Source organism: Oryzias latipes, chromosome 5, assembly GCF_002234675.1.
Source record: "Oryzias latipes chromosome 5, ASM223467v1".
Lineage (NCBI taxonomy): Eukaryota > Metazoa > Chordata > Actinopteri > Beloniformes > Adrianichthyidae > Oryzias > Oryzias latipes.
Window position 1 is genome coordinate 10,815,877 of NC_019863.2, and position 23,296 is coordinate 10,839,172.

At 38.7% G+C, this 23,296-nt stretch overlaps 2 protein-coding genes and 1 long non-coding RNA gene across 19 annotated transcripts in view; 2 read left to right on the forward strand and 1 right to left on the reverse strand.

Moving 5' to 3' along the window:
* The first annotated feature begins 210 nt into the window (after positions 1-210).
* LOC110015114 lies at positions 211-16,741 on the forward strand. The gene is made up of 4 exons (XR_002290199.1): positions 211-648; positions 5,487-5,555; positions 15,364-15,520; positions 16,634-16,741. It is a non-coding gene; the product is annotated as an uncharacterized LOC110015114 (long non-coding RNA).
* Positions 13,728-17,886, reverse strand: LOC101163243 (inhibin beta B chain). The gene is made up of 2 exons (XM_004068769.4): positions 16,468-17,886; positions 13,728-15,560 (listed from the first exon to the last, which is right to left on the reverse strand). The coding sequence occupies exons 1-2, from the start codon at positions 16,826-16,828 to the stop codon at positions 14,782-14,784; spliced, it is 1,140 nt and encodes a 379-aa protein (XP_004068817.3). The 5' UTR covers positions 16,829-17,886; the 3' UTR covers positions 13,728-14,781.
* Positions 17,887-20,780: 2,894 nt separating this feature from the next.
* r3hdm2 (R3H domain containing 2) overlaps positions 20,781-23,296 on the forward strand; it is a 52,351-nt gene continuing 49,835 nt past the window's right edge. For 5 of the 17 annotated variants that reach the window (XM_020703168.2, XM_020703179.2, XM_020703173.2 and 2 more), the window contains exon 1: positions 20,784-21,479. The gene's annotated coding sequence lies outside the window, so the exon portion shown is untranslated. Of the gene's footprint in view, positions 21,480-23,296 lie in introns of all 17 variants that reach the window. The other 12 variants (XM_020703176.2, XM_020703172.2, XM_020703174.2 and 9 more) reach the window with 8 other exon arrangements.

Consider the following 23,296-nt stretch of genomic DNA (forward strand, 5'->3'; position numbering starts at 1 on the left):
TTTCCTCTCTTTGCCATGATTTCGCAATCAATGAATATTAATTTGTGGGCGTTTCACGGACTATTTATGGGCAACTATGGGCGTGTCATGAAGCCGCAAAAGCTGCGCTACATTTAGAATTGGTTGTGATTTATTAAGGGAAAGATACGTAGGATGTGCGTTCGCACGGTTTTATAAATCCGAATATTTTTGTGCGTACGCACGTCCTATGTTTCATCCATACGCCACTTCTGACGCAAATCATACGCAAAGTTTTATAAATGAGGCCCCAGATCATCACTATGCATAATGCATAACCCTGTGAACCAAGGCCAAACAGGATCCTCCTGTTCAAAAATGAATGCTATCCCACCCTGTAGTCATTAATGGAGGAAATGAAAAAATGCTTTATTACTTGATATGTAAAGAATGAAAAAATAAATAAATAAAAGGTGATGTTTGCTGTTAATGTTAAAAGTGTTTTAGATTAATTTCTTTTAGTAATAAATGTTCTGATAACACTATAACTTGCCTGTGATCATATTTCTGCTTAACTTGTTTCAGGATTCTTCATTTTCTTCATTAATTCAACAAAATGACTGCAGGGACTAAAGGTGTAAGACAAGCAGGTGGTTTAGGATGTCATCTTAAAGTAACATCAGATTTGCCGTGAGTTAATTTCTTTTGCAAGTTTTGTTTGTTTTTGTTTTTTAAATTCCAAAAAAACATTTTTTTTTAAAACTAGAAGCTTAGTGTAGTTTTAGTCACTTTTGGTGATTCAGTTTAGACCACACTCAGATATTGCACATCCCAGCAGGCACAGGGGAAAAAAACATATTAGCTAACCACAATGGATTGGATGAGTATAATTTCTTTAAGAGCATTTATTCAACAAACCAAAAATTTCAAGGTTTGCATTTAGTTTTAGTTGAGCATAGACTTTGATTTAAATAAGTTCCATCCATCCGTCCGTCCATCCATCCATCTGTCCATCCGTCCATCCATCCATCCATCCATCCATCCATCTGTCCATCCATCCATCTGTCCATCCATCTGTCCATCCATCTGTCCATCCATCCATCCATCCCTCCATCCATCTGTCCATCCATCCATCCATCCCTCCCTCCATCCATCCATCCATCCATCCATCCATCCATCCATCCGTCCATCCATCCATCCGTCCATCCATCCATCCATCCATCCAACCATCCATCCATCCGTCCGTCCGTCCGTCCATCCGTCCGTCCATCCATCCATCCATCCATCCATCCATCCATCCATCCATCCATCCATCCATCCATCCATCCATCTGTCCATCCATCCATCCGTCCATCCATCCATCCATCCATCCATCCATCCATCCATCCATCCATCCGTCCATCCATCCATCCATCCATCCATCTGTCCATCCGTCCATCCATCCATCCATCCATCCATCCATCCATCCATCCATCCATCCATCCATCTGTCCATCCATCCATCTGTCCATCCATCTGTCCATCCATCCATCCATCCCTCCATCCATCCATCCATCCATCCATCCATCCATCCATCCATCCATCCATCCATCTGTCCATCCATCCATCCGTCCATCCATCCATCCATCCATCCATCCATCCAACCATCCATCCATCCGTCCATCCATCCGTCCATCCATCCATCCATCCATCCATCCGTCCATCCATCCATCCATCCATCCATCCAACCATCCATCCATCCGTCCATCCATCCATCCATCCATCCATCCATCCATCCATCCATCCATCCATCCATCTATCCATCCATCCATCCATCCATCCATCTGTCCATCCATCTGTCCATCCATCTGTCCATCCATCTGTCCATCCATCCATCCATCCCTCCATCCATCCATCCATCCATCCGTCCAACCATCCATCCATCCATCCGTCCATCCATCCATCCATCCATCCATCCATCCATCCATCCATCCATCTGTCCATCCATCTATCCATCCATCCATCTATCCATCCGTCCATCCGTCCATCCGTCCATCCGTCCATACATCTTCTAAACCCTCTTACTAACTACTTTTGGAGACATGGGGTTGCTGGAGCCTACCCCAACCGCTGCCTGGCCAAAGGCAGGGCACGCCCTGTATGGTTCGTTGCAGGGGTGCTCATTACGTTGATGGCGATCGACCGGTCGATCTTCAAGGACATGGGGGTAGATCCCAAACCAGCAAAAACAAAACAAATAAAAACGGCCCTCTCACCCTCCGCGGGTGGTTTCTCCTCCAAGCTCGGGTCCTCTACCAGAGGCCTGGGAGCTTGAGGGTCCTGCGCAGTATCTTAGCTGTTCCTGGCACTGCGCTTTTTTGGACTTCGAGGTCTGAGGTCTTTCCAGGTATCTGTTGTAGCCACTCCTCCAGCTTGGGGGTTACTTCCAATTACCACAGGCACCACTGTCACCTTCACTTTCCATGTTTTCTCCAGTTCTTCTCTGAGTCCCTGGTATTTCTCCAGTTTCTCATGTTCCTTCTTCCTGATGTTCCCATCCAGCACTGCCACATCCACCACAACGGCTTTCCTCTGTTCTTTATCCACCACTAAAATGTCTGGTTGGTTCGCCATTACCATCCTGTCAGTCTGGATCTGGAAGTCCCACAGGATCTTTGCCCTCTCATTCTCTACCACCTTCGGAGGTGTTTCCCAATTTGGACCTTGGGGTTTCCAATTCATATTCTGCACACATGTTCCTGTATATTATTCCATCCACTTGATTGTGGCGCTCCACGTATGCATGCCCTTCCAGCATCTTACACCCTGCAGTTATGTGCTGGATTGTTTCAGGCGCCTCTTTGCACAGCCTACACCTTGGGTCTTGTCTGGTGTTGTAGATCTGAGCCTCTATCGCTCTGGTGCTCAGGGCTTGTTCCTGAGCTGCCAGGATGAGCGCTTCAGTGCTGTCCTGTAGGACAGGTAGGACTTCTTGATATCAGCCACATATATATTATGGCTGATACAGTAGCTCACATGCCAAGAAAGTGTGGGCACCCCTGATTCCCACCAATCTTGTCGAATCCCAATCCCACTTCCTGTATCTCTGGCTCCCCCTGCAGACAGTGACAAAAAAAACAGAAACATTTTTGAGATGGTGATAACTTGTACTGGCAGCTCAACAACAGGAAAGTCAAGTTAACCTCCAGAGGCGGGTGGTGGTTCTCCTTATTCACAGATTCTGTGTATTTGCAGGTGTCCCTAACCTAGTCTTATTACACAAAGCTATACAAATGTCACACAACTATCAAATTTCTCAATAGAAGAAATACTTGTCTCTCAAATCATGGCATTTTCTCCATTCATTCCATCAGACTTCAAGTCTCTTGTTACATCATTTCGAATTTAGTTCTGGAGCATATGGGTTAGGTTAGCTTTGCCAGCCTACTCCTCTGTCACCACAACCACAACTAAGACCAAAACCACAACTACACTTCTTACATCCTACTCAACCTGACTGTTTAGTTTTCTGAAAGCACACGTGTGGGATGGTCAAATGGCCTTCCTGTTGTCTGTCAAAGGGGTTGTCATATTTCCTTTATCAGAAGGCAGCTGGGACAGACGGAACAACCCCACAATACTGAACAGGATGCAGAGGGTGATATATAGATGGGATGTTAAGTGGTATGTAAAAGGTACCAGACTGCATATCAATAGATTATAAATTCAAAAACCCAAGGTATTCCTTGCGAGCACCTGATGTTTTTTTATCCTGTGGTTGTCCCAACACCTCTAAATGGTACTTTAATTCAATTCAATTCAATACTTTAGACAATGCAGATCGTCCTTTTTTAAGAAATGTAGATTCAGCTCAGTGCAATGCAGCATCAATGATATGTAGTCCTTGTCCTCTTCTTTCCACCATTAAACAGACAAAATGGCAGGGGGTTACATGGAAGCTATTGTATTAACTCGAACAGACAGTGTAAAGGCCTGTTCACACCGGGACGAATTTCGCCGGCGATTTTCGCCGACGTTTAACGCCTCGTGACTAAACAAAGGGCCCCAATGAGAGTGTGCACACCGACGCGAAAAAACGCCAGGCGTTAAAGCGTCAAAAAAAAAAAACGCCTCGGGTTCGTTTTTTTTTTTCGACGCGTCGCGTCGAAATCTACTCGACCAATGAGAACGGCGCTTTTGCTCACATGTCTGGAGCTTCTGAAGTTACAGTAAAACACAACTTGGGGGCGCTCAAACACAAAACTGCCTTGCTGAGCACACATACCAGCGAAGAAGATAGACGCCAAGTAGCGTCTACACAGCCGCGAAGCAATAATGACGGACATTCTAAAACATCCCCGAACCAAGCACCAGTTGGAGCTATTGGTGCTTGAAATATTCATGTTTTCTTTGTTTGATTCTGACAAGCGTGTAAATACTTGCTCTCTTCTTCTGAGTGAAAAGCGACTTTAAGAAGCGTAAAGTTGCGCAGCGCCACCTTGTGTACAGGAGTATTTCTGTTTTACATTAAGCGCCATCTATTGTCAGGGAATGAAATTGCATGTTCGCTCCACTCATCGTCAGCGAAAATCGCCTGGGTGTGAACACAAAAAACGTGGCGAAAAACGCTGGCGAATAACGCCTGGCGAATATTCGTCCCGGTGTGTACGGGCCTTAAAGGACAGTTCAACTTCATCTACCTGATCCTCACTAGAAGTGAGTATCTTCGCTCAGAGCAATTCCAAAAACAATTTGCATGTCTGTTTAGACAGTAAATTGAAAGCTAAGAAACAAAGAAATGGTTTCTTATGTGGAACATACCTTTTCCTAAAAACTGTAACCCTATCTTATGGATTTATATTATTTTAATTTAACTTCTTAATCCAAGCTGGTTTTGGCAGCATTCACCTGCATTGTCCAAAGTTAAAAATTCACAACTTTTGATGTATCAGTTTCATACAACTTAGTGAGGTAATCAACCGACTTGAGCAAGCCTCAGATTAGCAAGGACTCAATGCACTTGGGAAAATTTTGCCAGAGATTCTTTAGGACACCAATTCTTGTTGGACCAAGCCATTCCGTCAGTTGACTGACAGGACAGTCTGGAGTACATGTGTGTAATATTTGTAATTTCTTTCCTCTTTTTGTTTCTCTGTGGTACAGGGCTCACCAACAAAGAACCAAAGGAGGTTTTAGGGACCATTGTCAAAGACTTTGTCCTCTGTACTTTCTTTACAAGCTATGCATAGACGACAGGGCGCTTCAAAGTGTTGGAGTGTCGATGAAGAGGGTTGCAGGGACAAACCCAGTATTCACCATCTCCATTCTTACTTTATCACAACAAAGAAACCCAGAAAGCAGCAACAGTCAAAATGCCAGGCACACTTGTGCAAACTCAACTCATTGTTTACCCATGAGTTGGTATAAGATTGTTCAAATATTTTCCTGTCAACTTCAAGTCAAGTTCATCCAGTAAAATATTGCTTTTCCTTTAATCTAGATGCTGTTTTCTTTATCATTTTCATGTATTTGGTGTCGTTTTGGCTTTAGATGATGGAAATCCATGGTGGTGTGCTTCCTGAAAATGGGGAAACTTCTGCTTTCAGTGTGAGATATCATGTAAGTATTGATATAGAATAGTCCTATGATGGTTGGCATAGATCTGAAATATGCAAGTGATGATGTGTTTGCCATGGAAGAGTTTGGAACACCAACGATTTTATTGAATGCTCGTTTTTTTGCCTCAGAAGAATCACTTGAAAGCTAATAGCTTGCTACAACTGGATCCATGGCACCTAACCTGCTCTAAACCTTTCTAAAAATCCATCTGTTCTGATTTGTTGAAAACACTTCAAAGTAAATGTAAAGCTATTAGGAATGTTGTTCATTCAGAGGAAAAAGAAGGATTGCTTGATGTTGCTTGCTTGGATTGTTTGTGGCATGCCAGATGCATCGTCCACTGCTGGTCAACTTTGGAACCTCTGAATGCTACGATATGACAGCATGCACAGTACCATAACAACGGCTAGTAAGGGAGGAAAGTTTTGGAAAATTTGCAATTATGGCAGACACGTTGGTGCAAGAGTTTGTATGTCTTTCCTGCTTATTTTGGGGGTTTCACTGTTATTTTAGGTGTATTAGTTGATCAGAGTCCCCAGTTGTCAGTTGCATGTCTGAGTGGACTCAAAGCCTAAGATGATCATTGATCTGGACAGTTTTTGTTCAGATCTTTTATATTTATCGTTTGTGCAACTGTGCTGACAAACATTGAGTCCAGTGCCCTCTGCTGACCAAACTACACATTTTTTGGAAAAAAAGACAACCTCAAAAATAAAACAAAATCTCGTATAAATCAAAAGAAAAAATGAAAGTTGTATCGTTTGCTGATGGATGGCTTGAAATGCTGGACATGGTTTTGTCATGGACATATGTGTTTTGTGATTCCTTGAGGAGATTAAAGAGACACTTTATGATGTTGCAGGGATTTATGCCATTATTATTCAGAGTATTACAAATGATCACTTTGTTGTCCATGTGCTCAAATAGATGTTTTGTTTGTCTGAAGTTTTAAATTCTTTGTTGCGCACGTGTAGCCATGACGGAGTCAACAACGTGATTACAGCTAAGTGGGAATCATTTTAATTGGATTTTTTCATTAGTAAATCTAAAAGTGCAACTAAAGGCTTTGTTTAATCAGCGCCACCAGGTGGTAAAAAGGGAGACTAAAAGTGAATCTTTGTCATCTTTGTCAAAATTTGTACGATACAATAAGAGTTAATATCATTTCCTCCTTACAAACAGAACCATTTTTAATTTTTATTCTAAATGTTCAACTATGAAATAACTTATGAAATCAAATTTGGGCTTTAAAAAAATAAGTAAAGAAAACCAAACAAAGCATCATGTAAACATGAATATCAACACTATTTTTAGCTTACCTCAGCAACATTTGTAATTTTATACATCCTTGGACAACTCTTCAAATAAATGACCTAATTAAACGGAGAGGCCACGTGAAGAGCAAAGCTGTGAGGCCTGAGTTGAGGTCATGTAAAGGATGGCGGATATTGTTCTAGAACAAGACACTTGTGATGCAACACTCAGCGATATAACAGGTAACTGGGTCTATCGTAATAGGATCATCCTGTGGACTTAAACGGTATTTGAAGCGCTGTGTCTGAAAGAACAGCAAACTGACAACAGTTTGCCAAACGTTGTCTGAAGCTGGAATAGGGTGGTCGAACATTATGTCGGCATGTTTAAGAATTTTAGAATGCAATGTTCTTAAAAGGCTTCTTAGATTTTGTTCTCATGTTTTATTGAAAAAAAACAATTTCTGGTCCATTTAAACACAAGCAAAGTAAATGCAAAAACTGAATATAATGTGACTTGGAAGTTCACTTGTGTAGGTAGTCTAAATTTGATCAGTCCAGTCAGTTGGCCAGCCAACATTTGAAATATCTGCTCTGGGATTTGACTTGATCCAGTCCGCAATGAGTCCGGTCAGAGTGAGAGTCGCTTTCCAGGCTTTCTCTGCAAAACACTTGACATGTCAAATGCATGTCTAGGAAAATGCAAATGTTTAGCAGAAGCTTCTGTTTTCTGGCAGGGTCATATAGCTGTTTGTGCACTAATCTTCACACAAAGCTTAAGTCTGTTTACTGTTCACCTGAAGACAGAGTGTGAGAGTGGTTTCTGCTCGTTCTGGCCCGGCATGACTCCACAGGACATGACTTTGACTGACGCCTTAACCCAACGCAGGGGATTTGTGGGATTGTGAGTGGAGTAAAGGATTAGGGTTTTAGAGGCACACCGCAAACAGTGGGTCAGTGTGTTAGTATATCAGTGAGTCAGTAGGCTTTTATTTTTTTCCCAAAATAGGTCAACTATTCATCTTCCTCTAGCGAGACTAATGAAGAAACTTCCTGTTGTCACACAGCTCTCACCTGCTCACCCTGAACCCTCTTTAAAACCATCACACGTGCACTCACACCCTCAACCTTTACCCATGACAGCAACAAAATATTAACAAGAAGCCAGTGTTCATGGAATTTAGAGAGGACATAAGTTACTTTTGAGAGATGTTATCTTCTAGAGTTAACACCCTTTTTTTACACAACCTTTTCTTTGAAATGTCAAGGTTGCTGTGTGGACAAAGGATTCCAGCTGTGCTTTAGCATCCATTTGTATAAAATGACAGTTGTTCAAATGGAACTTTGTTGCTGCACATGATGCAAACAGCAGCTAATTTATCTACATCAGGTTTTAAAGTGTAATTTGTGAAGCTGACGGGTGTTGCTTATGACTTAAGTCCTTGGTACAGATGTAGACAGGTCAAAGGTCTCTGGTTTCTGCAAATCCTTTCCCAACAAGGGTTTTCAATTAATAGATATACCGGTAAATCTATTATTCAATTTTGTAACTTTTTTCTTGTTTTGTTTTAAGCAATAAAAGCTTGTAAGAAATCATGATTTTATTCATGAAAATGTAACCCTTTAAGTTGAAATTAGTTGTGAAACTGGCTTTCCCCAACGAAAAGTAGTTTTAGAATGACGATTTAAAACTAATTTGTTCTTTGCTTAAATAATTTGGAATCCGAATTTAAGTTAATTGAATATTTTGGTAGTAAGGACTGTCATTTGTAATTGACAGTTAAAATAAATCCAAGTAATCTGAACACAAGTGACTTCTTTGTTTTAGAACTGGTTGGACTGTTCAGACCTGCAGCCAGTTAGGCAACATTTGCTTAAAATGAGCTTTTTGGTATTTTCGTGATAAAATAATGAAAATATTTCTGTTTAACTCAAAATGTAGTTTGAAGAAAGTGAGGCTTTGTAAATCAGTTTCTTTCAAGTTCCTGTGAAAATGTGGGATTGTTTTCTTTAAATGTTTGTATTTAAAGTGTATCACTCAATGCAAGTGACAAAACCTGCAAAATTCACAACTCTATAGTAATCAATACCAATATTGATCAGATAAATCATGACAACCTGCCCTATGTTGTGTTGGTCCCCATTTTAATGCCTAATTAGTTCTGACAACTCTAGAACGTAGCAGTAGCTCTGTAAGTTCTGGGCGCCGTGAGGTGGAACCTCCGTTGATCCTCGTATTATATTTGTAATTTCAAGGCAAATTCAACTATCCACTGTCAGGAGGGGCGGGCTGGTGAGCATGAAGGACCTAGAATGCAGAGACGGGAGCACAAGGTTCCAGGGCAAGGGATTTAATCTGAACAAAAGGCGCTGCAGAGCAGGATAACAAAACAAAACTCACTGTGGGCAAACCATGAACAAGGCAGAAGGGAGTCAGGGACAAAGACATTAAAGACGTTAAATGAGAGACATTAATCGACCAGCACAAGAGGAAGGCAGACACAAGACTTATATACAGACAGGACTGACAAGACACAGGTGAACATGATCAGGCCAGATTGGGACCAAGGAAGTAAAACTCAAAAGCATGACAAAACAGGAAACCTTTCAAAATAAAACAGGAAACAGAACTCAAACATGACTGAAACAAGATGGAAAGCAAAAACCAATAGAAAGAAACCCAAACCATGACATCCACACTTGTTTCTGTGCTTTTAACACCATTCTTGAATATTCTTGAACGTTGCTGCAGTCATCAGGAATTACCATTCTTTGGTTGAAGATCATGGTACGTGGCTGGACAGACCAAAAGTTGCCACAAGCCTCAGACAGCCTTTTTCAGCATGCCTTTTTCCGATAGTCTATCCTGGTACCATGTGATATCCAGATGCTCCCCTCGTGTATCAATGATCTTTGGCCGCTTGTGACCCTGTCACTGGTTCACGATTGTTTCTCACTTAGATCACTGGAATCCACGTTTTAGCTGTCATCGGCTTCACATGTCAGTGGTCTTAACTCCTTTGTCTCTTTTTTCATTATAGTTTGTTCTTAATTTTATTTGATTCGAGCGGCAGCAGTGAATTTCTTCTTTCAACAAAATCACAACGCATGAAAAGTACATTGTAGCAAACGAGAAATGAGCTAAGCCAACACCTTAAATATGACACATTAACAGGAACATGTGTACACTATTTGAATCTAAAAGTCATTCTCAGTGCCACTTACATCATAAAGTGATTAGAGTCCGTTTTGGATGGTGCAACTTCACCTCTGCTATTGCCCTTAGGGTAAGTTGTGAAATTATTACTGGTGGTGACATCATAGTTTGACCCACTAAATATGAAAGGGCACATTAAACGTGTTCTTTGTATTCTCTGTGGCCAATTCAACAAGTCATCCACGTGCTCCTAAATGCCTTTATTTAAGGAATTTAAACATCATTATAACACCTTTTTAACACCTTTTTCCATAAGACACACTTGTCAAACTAAAATTAGCTGTGGATTTATTTTTTTTCAAAATATAGGACTATTGACAAATTTTCTGTTTTCAACCGCAAATGCATAGTATACCAATGATCCCATGCCAAGGGAGTGTGACAGTTGTTTACACATTAAACACAGACGAAGCATAAAGCCACTTCAGTGTTTGCATGAGTAAATACACCCTTTGCCCTACAGACAGTGCCAACATGACTGCATGACAGGGTAAGCGCCTTGTTTCTTGAACCGTCTAAAAATGGCACGGTCATAATTTCACATGTGGAACACTAATCAATCACAGTATCTTCATGATGATTTGTTATCTTTAAGAAAAAGGACATTTAAAAGTCATTTTGAAAGCTTCCTGTAGAAAAGGTGAGAAAAAAAAGCTAATTTCAGGTGTAAAAGATTGTAAATAATATGATAAATTGTATTTGTTTTCTTATCATTTGTGTTTTAGGCATTGAAAAGTGCCTATCACCTGTTAAATATACACAACGAACCACAATATGAAAATTTAAAATAAAAATAAAAAAGTATGTGTTCAAAGTAGATAATGCAAGTACTTAAACATGGAAAGTTTTAAGTTTACTCAAATAGTTTTCATTTCCAGGAATTACAAACCGAACTGTAAAAGTGAAACAAAAATTCATATAAAAAAAGGAAAAACTAAACTTGACACAGGATTGTTTCGATCACCTACATCTTTGTGTGCTGTGCAAATATGCACAATGCCACATGTTTAAACACAACTATGGCACAGGTTCCCTATAGGCCATGTCCACCTCTGTCATTCGTATCAATCATGACAAAACAGGTTTGTTCCAAAATTAAACGAAGAAGTACGTCACAAAATCTGTTTTTTACCAAACCAAAAAGAAGTTCTCAGGAGATTTAAAGGTTGACACAGAGAAAAATCTTGAACCTGTGACCATCACATAAAAAGAGTCGTTGATCTGTTTACCTATAGGAAAATTTAATTCACATAGGCAAAAGTTCTGCGTGGAGACAAATAAAAACAACTTTCTTCTGAGTCATCTCTTAAACTAAAAACGTTTCTTACTTAATAGTCTCTGTCAAAACATCAATTTTCGCAGCACAAAGGACTGCCTTGTGATATTTTGTGAGCATTAAAATCATAAAAAAAGTATTCATCGTAAATCATATGAGATCGCCTTCATGCTGTCACAATCCAAATGTCAAATGATATAATGAATTTATCTTAAAATAATTTCATCCCTCCCGGGGAGTTCCACAGACTTGTAGGAACGGGCCAGTGAAGGTGCAGCATGTGGGAGGTTATCTGTCAACAAGTGTATGTCTTTCCAACCAGCCTTAGAGACCCACTCCCATGAAAATTGTGTTGTTGTTTTTTTTAACATGTTCTTGTGGCATTATTCTGATGACGGAGGACATCTATAAAGAAAATGAAGTTTAAAATTGCATTTCTGAGAATTTTTTCATTCAAATCATGGTGAATCGGGAGCAGATGAAAAACATGCAGTTTGTAAAAGCCTGTAGGAGTGACTTAAGTTCTGCAATCGGCGGGCCACAAGCTCCCTGCTCCGCTCCATTCTGATGCATCCGCTTGTAGACGACTACATCCATGTACATCTTTGTTTTCCTCATCCGAGCTCTGACATTGCTTCCCATTTTTGATGAAATGTTGGGTTGTGATTTCAACAGAATAATGATGAGAAATGAATGCAGGCTAATGCCACGAAAACAGTCCTGTCCAAAACTACGAGCCGAATTTCTGATGAACTACTGCCGCTCTGCAGACATCATGTCGTTTAAAACGACACAGGTTTATTGATTATGGCTACAATATATCAAAAGATGATCGGAGTGGGATTCCAAAAACATTCAGTATTAGGTTTTCTCAAATTTAGAGGAAAAAAGTTTAAACTTTGTGGCTAATCTTGCAAAAACTGCAACCCCTTTTTATTTTTTGTATCTTAAACATTCCTCTTGTAAATGTATTAAGGATATCTTGTCAGTATCATCCTGATTCTGGAAACATTCAGTTCACCAACACAGAAAAAGGAAACTTTTATACTTTTTTTACGTAAAAGAAACCCACGATATATACATACGAGGTCCCAAACCTCTAAATCATTTCGATCCATGAAAGAGCAAATAAATTCCTCAGTGAATGGTTTTTTTTAATGTGTTGTTTGATGAAACACTCTTAGAAAATGTCTGACATGAATAATTGCCTCCTCATCAGTCATAACATTTTACTGTTGATACGCACTGAAGAGGTTTCTATAAACAGACCCAGCTGTTGCTGTGAACCTAAATTTACATCATCCCTGAAACTTTAGACTTTGAATGCTATAAATGCCAACGTGCATCGGCACATGCTTTTTGACCCACCTGCCCCACAGACCTTCACATTAGCAGACATTTAAGCAATAGCTAAATGTTTGCTTACACTGCTGGGAATTGACCTTGGGTTCATCAAATGATGAGCCGGCTTGTATAAATAATACAGTCGAGATGCTGATGAAGCACATTTGAACTTAATATTGGGTGTGCTTCACTCAGTCACCCCTATTATTGGATCACACCTGTTTATTTTGTCTTGTTTTTTGATCTCATCTTTTTTACATTAACTGATTGCATATGCATAAATGTGTTGTATAAAACAATTAAAACAATTAAAAATATAAATAACCTGAATCCAAAAGAGTTGTTTGTAATATTTGTGTGACACGTGTCCACACAAACACAGTAGATTGATAAATCATTGATGGAAAAATTATGAAATAAAGTCTAATGTCAACAGTTAACAAAAAGTCTTTGAGTAAGAACTATGATTTTTTTTAATATAAAAACATGTTTAATATAAAAAACATGTTTAATATAAAAAAACTAACTTAAAGAGGCAAATATTTTGAAAATCTTTTTTTTTAAAGAAGAAAAACCCAATGATTTGAAAAACATCAAAGATCTCCTAATAAAATGTACAAATTCTGAAATCCTATATTTTGTTCTGTGTAGAAGATGTGGATAGGAAAGAATTGTAAGCTTAAAGAATGTAGGTTAATTTGGAAAGTGGAATTAACTGTTTATTAGTCCCTAAAGTTTGGATGATTGTTGATTTGTTAGCGACTTCTGTGGTGAGAAAAGTATCAGGAAACTAATACTTTGAATTCATTGGAAGAGATATTTGTCATTTTGATCTACTAATCCTTGCTTTTGCATGTTTTCATACATCGTATCAGACTTTAGAGAAATGGGTAAAACTAATTTTTTTTAAGTGCAAACTCGACGTTTTGGAAATAAAAGCATGTTAAACTGCAATGTTGTGTTTTGTTAATGAATTTATGATAATCCATTCAACTCAAAAGTGGAGATGGATTGACTTATTTGTAAGTGTAAGTAGTGTGCACAGATTTTCAGTCAAGGAGAAAGAAAGATGTTTCTGGAGCTTTGAGGGAAACTGAGACGCCTTAGCTTCTTTTATTCTGCAAAGCATAAAATAATAAAGTTTGGCTGAAAGAAATGTACATGTAGCAACATCTAAAACAGGGAGAGACCAAACATGTTTGGAGATGAAAAGCAACACTTTTAAAGATAGACAGAGACAAAGCAGTTCAACAGCAAAGTTGTGCAAAAAAATAGAATTTCAGAATAATTCACTCAAAGGGCATAAAACCACTTCTGTAAAGAATCTGTGAGCAAAGATGAACCAAACAGAAGACATTCAGAAGCCCCATCCTCTGCTTTGATGACTAAAAAAGTTTTGCGAGTTTTTTAAATAAAAAAAAATTATGTTCAAACCTGTGACCAACAAGACACATAAGAACATCACAAAATGACATAAAGAAATGTACAAAATAAGGCTCTAAAGTCTTAAGCAGCAGATGTCATCTATCATGCAAGAATGGGAAACATTTCAGTTACATACTGCAAAAACTTGTCCCCCTCAGTCACCATTATATTATCAAAAAAGGAAAATAAATAGCTTCATAGTTTCAAAATTTGGGACAATGCCTCCATGATATAATGTTAAATGAAACAATTGTTCATTGGATTTCAGACTGTAGAAGGCTTCAAAACTAGGTTAATGAAAAATGTGAAATTAAAACTTTTAAAAATTGACGTTATGGAACTCAAATAAATGCCAGGATATTATTATAACTGATGTAAATTTATATTGTCTGGTAGAAAAGCCCCTTTAAAAAAAAAAAAAAAAAAAAAAAGATTTAAGTTAGATGTAGTAAAACACACAGGACAGACCTCACTGTCAAGTCTGAAAGAAAACACAAATGTCGTGTTACATCATTAAAAGCATTACTTCAGAAATTATTACAAAATCATAGAAAAATAAACATTACATTTTCATAGACATTTCTCACTTTGTGGCTTAAATAATTTTGTGAGGACGTGGGCTGTGCAAAGTCAAAGGAACCTCCATGTGTGCGGAAGTTTTTGTGTCTTATAAAGTCTACATGTCCACGACAATCTTGCGACGACAGTGGTCTATGTGCATCCACATGACTCTACGATCATGTCCGGGACGTCTGTCTTGACGATGCTGTGCTGAGAGTTGAAATAGACCATGGACAGTGGCTGCCGTTCAGTGGGAATGCAGCAGGAAGCTGTTGCTGTGTTGATGCCGTTGACTTTTAGCTGGCTAAAAATGGTGGCGTGGAAGGAAGATGCAATACCTGGAGAGCCAGATAGATGTTGAGGGCACTGGCCCATGCAGTAGTTCATATGGTAGCCCTCAGGTGCAATGATCCACTCGTCCCACTGGATGTCCTTGAATTTGATGTAGAAGTCTCTCTTACAGCACACTGTTACCTCATTACCACAGCGCAGCGAGCGCTTTCTCACTGAGTGTTTTGAGTGGTCATCTCGGAGACGCACCTGAGCCACCAGAAAGGGCTGGTTGGGGCTGTCAGAGGTATCTAGGGAGCAAAGGTTCTTCCCATCTTCCTCACAGCTGACTTCTAGTCTCAGCCGCCTTTGGCCTCCATCCAAGAAAGATTGCAGGGTGCGGGTGATGGGAAAAGTGTGCCAATTATTCTCCTGAACTTCAAGCATCTTTTCTATCACCAGGGTGCGGTTGGAGCCCGAGAAGCCTCCCTCAGCAGAAAGGAAGACCCGGGCCAGGAGGCGGGAGTTTCTGTGAGGGTCCTGGGAGGAGCGAGAATAGATCCACAAAGATGACTGGAGGACTTGAATGCTCTTGCCTCGTTCTTGTAGAAACTGAAAGGTAAGGCTAAGACTCGCTTTGTCTCCCCTCTCTGAATTACCTGTGGAACAACAACAAAAAACAAACAAACAGACTGTTACTATTATGAGCTTTTTCTGAGAATGTTGTTTTCAAGAACAAAGAATATCAGTGTATTCCTGTAAGCCCTGTCCTTCAAAAGCTGAGGGCTTTACGAGAAACTTAAAACTTTCCATTCAACTCTAGACAAAAAAGAAAAGTTTCGAACTTCTGCCCTTCTAATGTTGTTGTACCGTGTCTTATTTAAAACCAAAACTCATGGAAAAAATAGAAAAAAATTAAGGATTTTGGTGTCAAAGTTGATCCAAATTCCTTTTTTTTATTTAAAAGATGAAAACTGGAAAAATTCCATTTACCAGTTGGAAAAAACTGCTTCTTTATATTCTGTAGCCATCATTTGTATTCTTACAAAAGACAATCAGTGCTAAATGAAAGCCATAGGTTTTAAATCTTGGGTATAAGCTGTGTTTTTTGTGTGTCTCTTGTGTCAGTAAAATTGCTGCCAGGATGTGTCCTGTGACAGTTACACAACTCAGGACGGTTCTAAATCACAGCGATTGTTTGAATCACTTCACTGGGACGAGAAAGTTTTAACTGCTCCATTTAGGTCAGTGTCTTATTCTTTAAAAATCTTTGCAGTTTGTTTGATGTTACAACCTGTGCGTTTTCCTGAATTGAGAAACACTTTTCCATTTGTCCCAGATCTGATTGCAGGAGAGGGTGTGTTTACTTTAAACACTCCAAAAATCAACAGTGTGCACTTTCACACTTGTCACTCAACGTTTAGTCTATATTAACTAAAGAATAGAAAAAAGGCAAAGCTCTTAAAAGATACATGATGAACTCTGACTTAATTTTATGTAAAAGAATGACCAAAAGTTTAATTTTTAAAACTGTTTTACAGAGTAAAAAGTCCCAAACAGACTTACTTATATCTGCAAAGCTCACTATTTCATAGCCTTGATCTTTGGTTGGTGAACTGTTTTCTAGTTCAAGGGTGCCATCCTGTCTGACTCGTCCCGCGTGGAGTTTGCGCAGGGCAGTGAGAAGCGCCACCCGTGGCACGGACTGAGTGATGTTTGGTCTCTCCTTCAGGTGCAGCTTCTCCAGAAGTTGCTGTTTGGCGAATTCTATCATCATCTTCTCCTCTGCATCTCTCTCCATCGCTGGCAAGCCGCAGGACGGACAGCCCGGGGACCCCGTTACCCACAGACTCTTCAGGAGCAGAGGTGCCAAAAAGAGGAAGGGAAAAGACGGAGTCACCTTGCATTGTGAGGGGACCAAACGCATAGTTGCTCGCGGGCTTTGGAAACAAAAAAAAGGAAAAAATTGTGCTGTCCACCCAATCGGATTCTGTTGCGGCTCTGAGCAGCTGGACGCAGTGAAGCCAGAAGTTGAGAAGACAGAGTGGTGTGTCACCCTCTTGATGCTGAAGATAAATGGGGTAATCCAGCAAAACTGGTGACACGTTGGAAGGGCGCACCAATGAGCGCACGGCGGCGGCACGGAAATACCTGGCAAAGCATCGAACTGTGCACTCAAACACACACCTACACGCGCGCACACACAAAGGACTCACGTAAATCACGCACAGAGCTTTCAACAAGGTACACTGACTCACAATCACAACACGTCCTTTTAGTTGGTTGATGGACCCTTTTACGCATCTGGTACTTCGGGCCCCGTGGGTTCTTGCGCGGTTCTTCTTTTCACGTTGCCAACTCCGAGGTGACATTTTTCAGCAAGTGCAAAGTTGAAAAACCCTGCGCCCTTTGCCCTAGTTAAGAGTTACAAGCTCCAAACGAATGAAGCGTAAAAAGAGCTGTGAGGCGGCGAGCCTGACGTGGTATTTGAAACACGTCCTGTCACGTTCTCAGCAGAAGCGTGGCACCATGGGCTGTCATGCAGCTAAATGATGTCTGCTTTGTCTGGACAAATATGTAAGGCGGAGAAAGAAAAAGTTGTAGTCTTTCTGAGGAAAAAAAAGAGAAAAAGAAAAAAACATTGACAAGCCAAAACAAGTTAATGGAGTTCAGGAGAAGCTGGGTAAATTCATAAAAACCAGTCTTTTTGTGAATTATTACTAGAATGTCTAAAAAAATGTCTAACCAAATGCCTGATTTATAATTAAATTAAGGATTGTGTTCAACACAGGTGACAAAAGGGTTGGAATTGTTGGGGCACTAGATTCAAATAAAATTGGAGACAAATTTTAGGTTTGAAACATTGAATAACTGTCAGGGCGCAAACTTTATAGGTCAAGTCCCCCCAAATAGCTTAATTAATAGGACCGGATTGAAAATGGTTTATTTCAAGCAGATTAGACTACAGAAAACAAACAACAAAAATGTTTATTTGTACATATATAAATCAAGCTTAGGATAATTAGTCATGACCTGATTGAAGAAAAAATATATATATACATATATATATATATATATATATATATATATATATATATATATATATATATATATATATATATATATATATATACACGAAAAATAATGCGCAAATGTCCACACTCACATGTAAATGATTCAATTATGTACACTACATGTCAGGTTTTACAGGTTGTAGAATTGTTTATTCAAGTGATGCAGACCATATGTGCCACATTTCTGTCTTTACGTCTGACTTTTGAAAACTGTGCCAGATCCTGGACTTGCCTGCCCACGTGTGGGGAATTTGTGTTACCACAAGCAAAAACAAAAACGGTGTCAAGTACACGTTTAGAAGAAATTGTTGTAGAGTTTGCACTGCTTCTTTAAAATGGGTTAAGTCACGCTAAAAAAAAAAACAATGGAAGTTGATTTAAGTAAAAAAAATAACCCATCAGTTATCAGTTTTCTCATTATAGCCCATATCCACACAGATAAAAAGCAGACGTTTTAAAGCTGTGTTTCACTATAACGAGACAGAAAGTTTTTCTGAAGGCTCTGAGAAAATACAACGGTTGTCCAAAGCAGGAGCAGTAACGTCTTTGGACTCTTTCAATGGTACGTGCTTAATTATTGACAACATCTGGAATATATTCCAAAAAAATCATGTAGGATTGGAATGAAAAAAAATGTGTTTCCTTAAAAAAATGTAAATTTTGTGCATTGATGTGTACATTTTAAACCCAATTCTCGATGAAAGATTCCATGTAACTTGTGTGTTAAGACAATGGCCTTTGTTTTGAAATGTGTGCTTAACATCTGAACATTTTACATGAGTCGTGCACATTTTTACGTTAATTGAACAAATAAGTGATACCGACTTAAGACCTATGGTAAATCTGTTTACTATAGTCTTTCCTGTGCCTTAAATGAAGGTATACTGGCTCATTTGACCACTGTGTGAAGGCCCTCAATTATTTTGAGTGTTAGGAGTCAAATGTAAATCTAAACTATGTTAACAACCATGCTTGTTTTGTCCACTACAAAGCTTTACTAAAATCATTTTTTATATCATCTATTGATGATTTAAAGTTACGTCTTTGTTCAGATGGGTAAAAACAATGTCATACAGGACAGTCTCCTTTTTTAAAGCCTTTGAAAATATTACATTCTTCTGAAAAAAAAAAATTAAATCCTAGCTAGTCTTTTCTTGTAGTGATGTGTATTTTTTATGCTAAAGCATTTTTTCATTCATTCATCTTCTGAACCTGTGTTATCCTTTTTGGGGTCACGGGGCTGCTGGAGCCTATCCCGGCCACTCTTTGGCGAAGGCAGGGGACACCCTGGACAGGTCGCCAGTCTATCGCAGGGCCACAATCACACACCCATGCACACTCACATTTACACCTATGGACAATGTAGAGTAACCAATGAACCTATATGAAGCATGTTTTTGGACAGTGGGAGGAAGCCGGAGTCACCGGAGAAAACCCACGCATGCACGGGGAGAACATGCAAACTCCACACAGAATGGTCCCCCATTGGTGCTGGGACTTGAACCAGGGGATTTCTTGATGTGAGTCAAGCACACTAACCAATGGACCACCGTGCAGCATTTTTCTGTAATAGAAATACTTTGGTTTATTTAAATCAAACTTGGCTTCAGTTTATTTTTTGTTTGTTTTTTTACAAGAACAGGTTTTCTAAATCAGCAAAGGCTAAAAAGTAACAACACAAATTATATTTTATTTGCAGTAACATAAAATGAAACGTTTTTGTTATTTTGTTAAAACACATTTACACAGTGCTTTTTCACTACACCTGAATGGGTCGTGCCTTTTCTTTAAACTGACTATTTTGTGAATAATTAAAAAAATAGCAAAATAAAAAAACAGACACAATATTAGATATTGTCATATGCTGTGTATTTTAGCTTTTGAAAGAAAGAAATTTCATGTATTTCTTAAGCAATAGTTTAGTTTTTTATGAATGTGTTGCAAACACTAAATCAGCACAATCTTGTAGGTTAAAAATAATTTAGATGGTTTCAGTGGAACATCCAGAGTTTTTCAAATGGGTTCCAAGATGGGTCTTATAACAAATTTAGGGTGACGCACCAAATGGTCCTTTTTGTGGTTACTGTGGCTACTGACTACCTCAATTTTAAGAAGTGCAGTTATTTAAAATGTGTAACATCTTTTTCAGCAAAAGGTTTTTTTTTTAAACTTTCAGCAGCATTTTTTGTTATAACCCAATTCTTTCATCATTGTGTCTTTTTAATTTTTTTTAAATATCTAATCATATAATATTAAAATCCGGTACAAAGATAAGTTACAGTAGAGAGGTCAATAAAAAAATCAACTTTACAAGACGTTTGAACTAAACTAATGAATAACTTTGAAAAAATGTAGTATTTTGTCAATATTTTAGACGTAGGGTGAGTGATTTCATGTAAATTCCGGCTTTTGGGCTGATTTATGCAATATGTAGGTACTGCCCCCTATGGGTGAAGATTTAAATCGCTGTTTAAAAATAAGTAGATCGTTGCTAAAATTAAATTAGTCAAGCAAATTTGTATACTTAATAATAAATAATCGATTCAATCACGCTTCCAGTTTTATTATTTGCTTTTGTCAAGTGTCTTAATTGAAGTTAATGGTGATTTTTTTCAAGTATGGTTAGCTAAGAGAGCGGGATGATTTAAAAGGTTCGGGGTGAGTTAAGTTCCCCCCTTTCAGTCGCCACTGGTTGTGTCAGCAACATCTCCACATAAAATCAATTTTCCCCTAAACATAAATATTTGTCAAAGAGTTTAAAAGTGTTTTAATACATGTACTATTTCGAGCGTGTACCTGCGCAGACCAATCACGCCGCTGACGTAAACTGTCGGAGAGGTGGAAAAAAGTGACGCTACACACACGCCGGAGCATAGAAGCTGCAATAGCGTTTCGTTTATTTTTTTTTTTAATTTCTGTATCATTTTTGATTTAGCTTTTCTTTTTAAAGGCAGTGTTTCGCATGAATCGGCTGGCTTCTCTGTGCTTGCCGTCTCATTAAGTTTCTTGCCATTCTCCCCTGACGCGGCGCTGTTTTGACAGTCGGGGTCGCAGAGATCCAACTTCCAGCTAGCAGCACCATTATATTAGCATTGGTAAGTCATTTTGGGAAGCTAGCAAAGCGCAACAGCTAACTCACGGCTTTGAGATCAGACAGCGCTGAAAAAGAGCTTTAAGACTACATTTTTTGCCTTAGACATGAGAGATTTAGCTGGCTAACCAGACATAGGAAAACATATAGGTTAAGAGGCTAGTATAATGGAAGCTCGCGCTCAAAACGAACAGGTTTGCTAATGGGCTAATATTAGCTAGGTAGGTGTTGTAGGTGGCTAGTTATACTCGCTGGAGGAAACAGGGTAATATCGTGAGCTAGCTATTGTTAGCGTGTGGGAAAGCTAATATTTTCAGTAAATGCACTGCCAACGGACCGGAGTGCCGTTTTATTTATTGCTGTTACAGCCCAAAGGATTCTGCAAGCGGATTAAGACCCACAACCACTAAATGGTAAGCTCAGTCGTGTAATTGTATTGAGGTGACTTATCGATTACCACTATCTTTAGAGAAAAAAATAACGTTACGTGTAGTAGCTCCATCTTTAAAGTCCGCGTTCTCAATGGGAGACAGGAGATGGCCATGTTAACATGCTGACGTTAACGTAGCTCTGAGATGTTACCCGCAACTCTGTGAATGAATGTGTGACGGTTGTGAATGAAAATAAGAATTACTTTAACATATATTAAAGTTGAATTTAGGATACGTTTTCATTCATTCTTTAAGTACTAAATGAATCGTTACCACTAATTGCAACTGATTAGAGCTCGCTGTCGTGTATTTTTGCCCACCGATAACCAAAAAAATAAAAAATGAAATAAAATAACAACAGCAGGTTGTCTTTAATTGTTGATTCCGGCTAAGCACAAGTGAATTGGAGTTTAGTTGAAATGAATGATAGGCAGCAATCACTGGAATTGAAAGCAGTCTTAAAACACAGTACTTTGGGGGGTCTGATAGTATTGTACAACAACTGACCGCTAAATGTTTCCATTCTTTCATATTGTCATTTAGAGAGAATAATTCCCATTTCCGGTTACTACTTAAAAAAAAAACTCAATAGCTTTGTTTTAGTGGTGATTGTTTTAGTGTACATAGATTCAGTACACTAAAGAGAGGAAATGCTCTCTGTCCTATTTGTGAGTAGTTGTTAACCCTTCTCTATAAATGTAATCGAGAGCACAGTCCTATAGAAGATCCACAGTAGAAGGACCTGTTCAGATTCCAGTCTAATAAGTGTATATCGGGAATTCTGAAAGCTGCAGAGACGCACCCACTCTGGAAACTGATGTCATTGGGAGAGCTGGTGTACTGACTAGATTTCAAACTCTTATTGCCAAATCTATATACCACAACACATATCCATAATCCATAACAGGATTTATGGATGATGTTCATGGTTGCAATGTTGTTTCTGCTCCAATTTTACGATAACCTTTTGTTTGCATATAAGATGTTGTTATGTGTGTTTTTCTTGTGGTAAAAGACTACTGAGGGTGTTCTGGTTGATTTGTTGTTGTGTTAAATTGCATGTGCATGAAGCAGATGCTTCTCTAAACTGGACATATTGTATCTGTTACTTGTGGGCAAATGTTATTGAGGTTGTGGCAACAGTTTGCTATCCCGCTGCTGTCTACTCCAAGAATGTCTTAGTTTTCTGTCTAACATATCCACAATGTGTGGCCTATCTTTGGTTTTGTTTTGTTTTGCATCTTTGAAAGAAGAAATGTTGAAGAGTCTTGCCTTGTGATCTGACTCAAATCTTTTTTCTGGAAAAAAGGATTAAATAACACATCCTCTTTAGCTCGTTTTATTAAAATCGAGACCAAGTTAATCTAGAATTTGCAAACTGAAGTGTTTATTTGCACTGACTTAATAATAAACATCCTAAATTAAATATTTTTATTCCATAGATGTTAAACCAATGTAGAGAGCTTTTCCTGTTTTCAACCATGGCTTAAACCTTACCTTTTAAAAATCATGTCAATAACAGGTGATTTAAATTGGGATAAGAAGAACTGCAGCAAAAACTGGTGTTAAAAATCTGCGCTGGTAAAATAGGATGCATGTCCCCAAAGCATACTTGTCAGACATACATTATATTGAAGCCATTATAATAAAGAGAACATTGTTTTAAAAGTTAATCTGTTTCCATTTTACTGTTTATATTTGTTTATTGTTCAGAAACGTGTCTTTCTTTGCCATTCTTGTTTTAGTTAATGGAGAAAGGGCAGGATCATTGAGAAAATGCTACTCCATACTAAGAGCTG

What these genes read in the sequence shown, in the direction of transcription:
- LOC101163243 (XM_004068769.4), bottom strand. Translation starts at nt 16,828, where the DNA reads ATGCGTTTGGTCCCCTCACAATGCAAGGTGACTCCGTCTTTTCCCTTC. An exon ending in AGTGAGCTTTGCAGATATAA is followed by an intron (nt 15,561 to 16,467) that starts GTAAGTCTGTTT and finishes GTTGTTCCACAG; the next exon opens with GTAATTCAGAGAGGGGAGAC.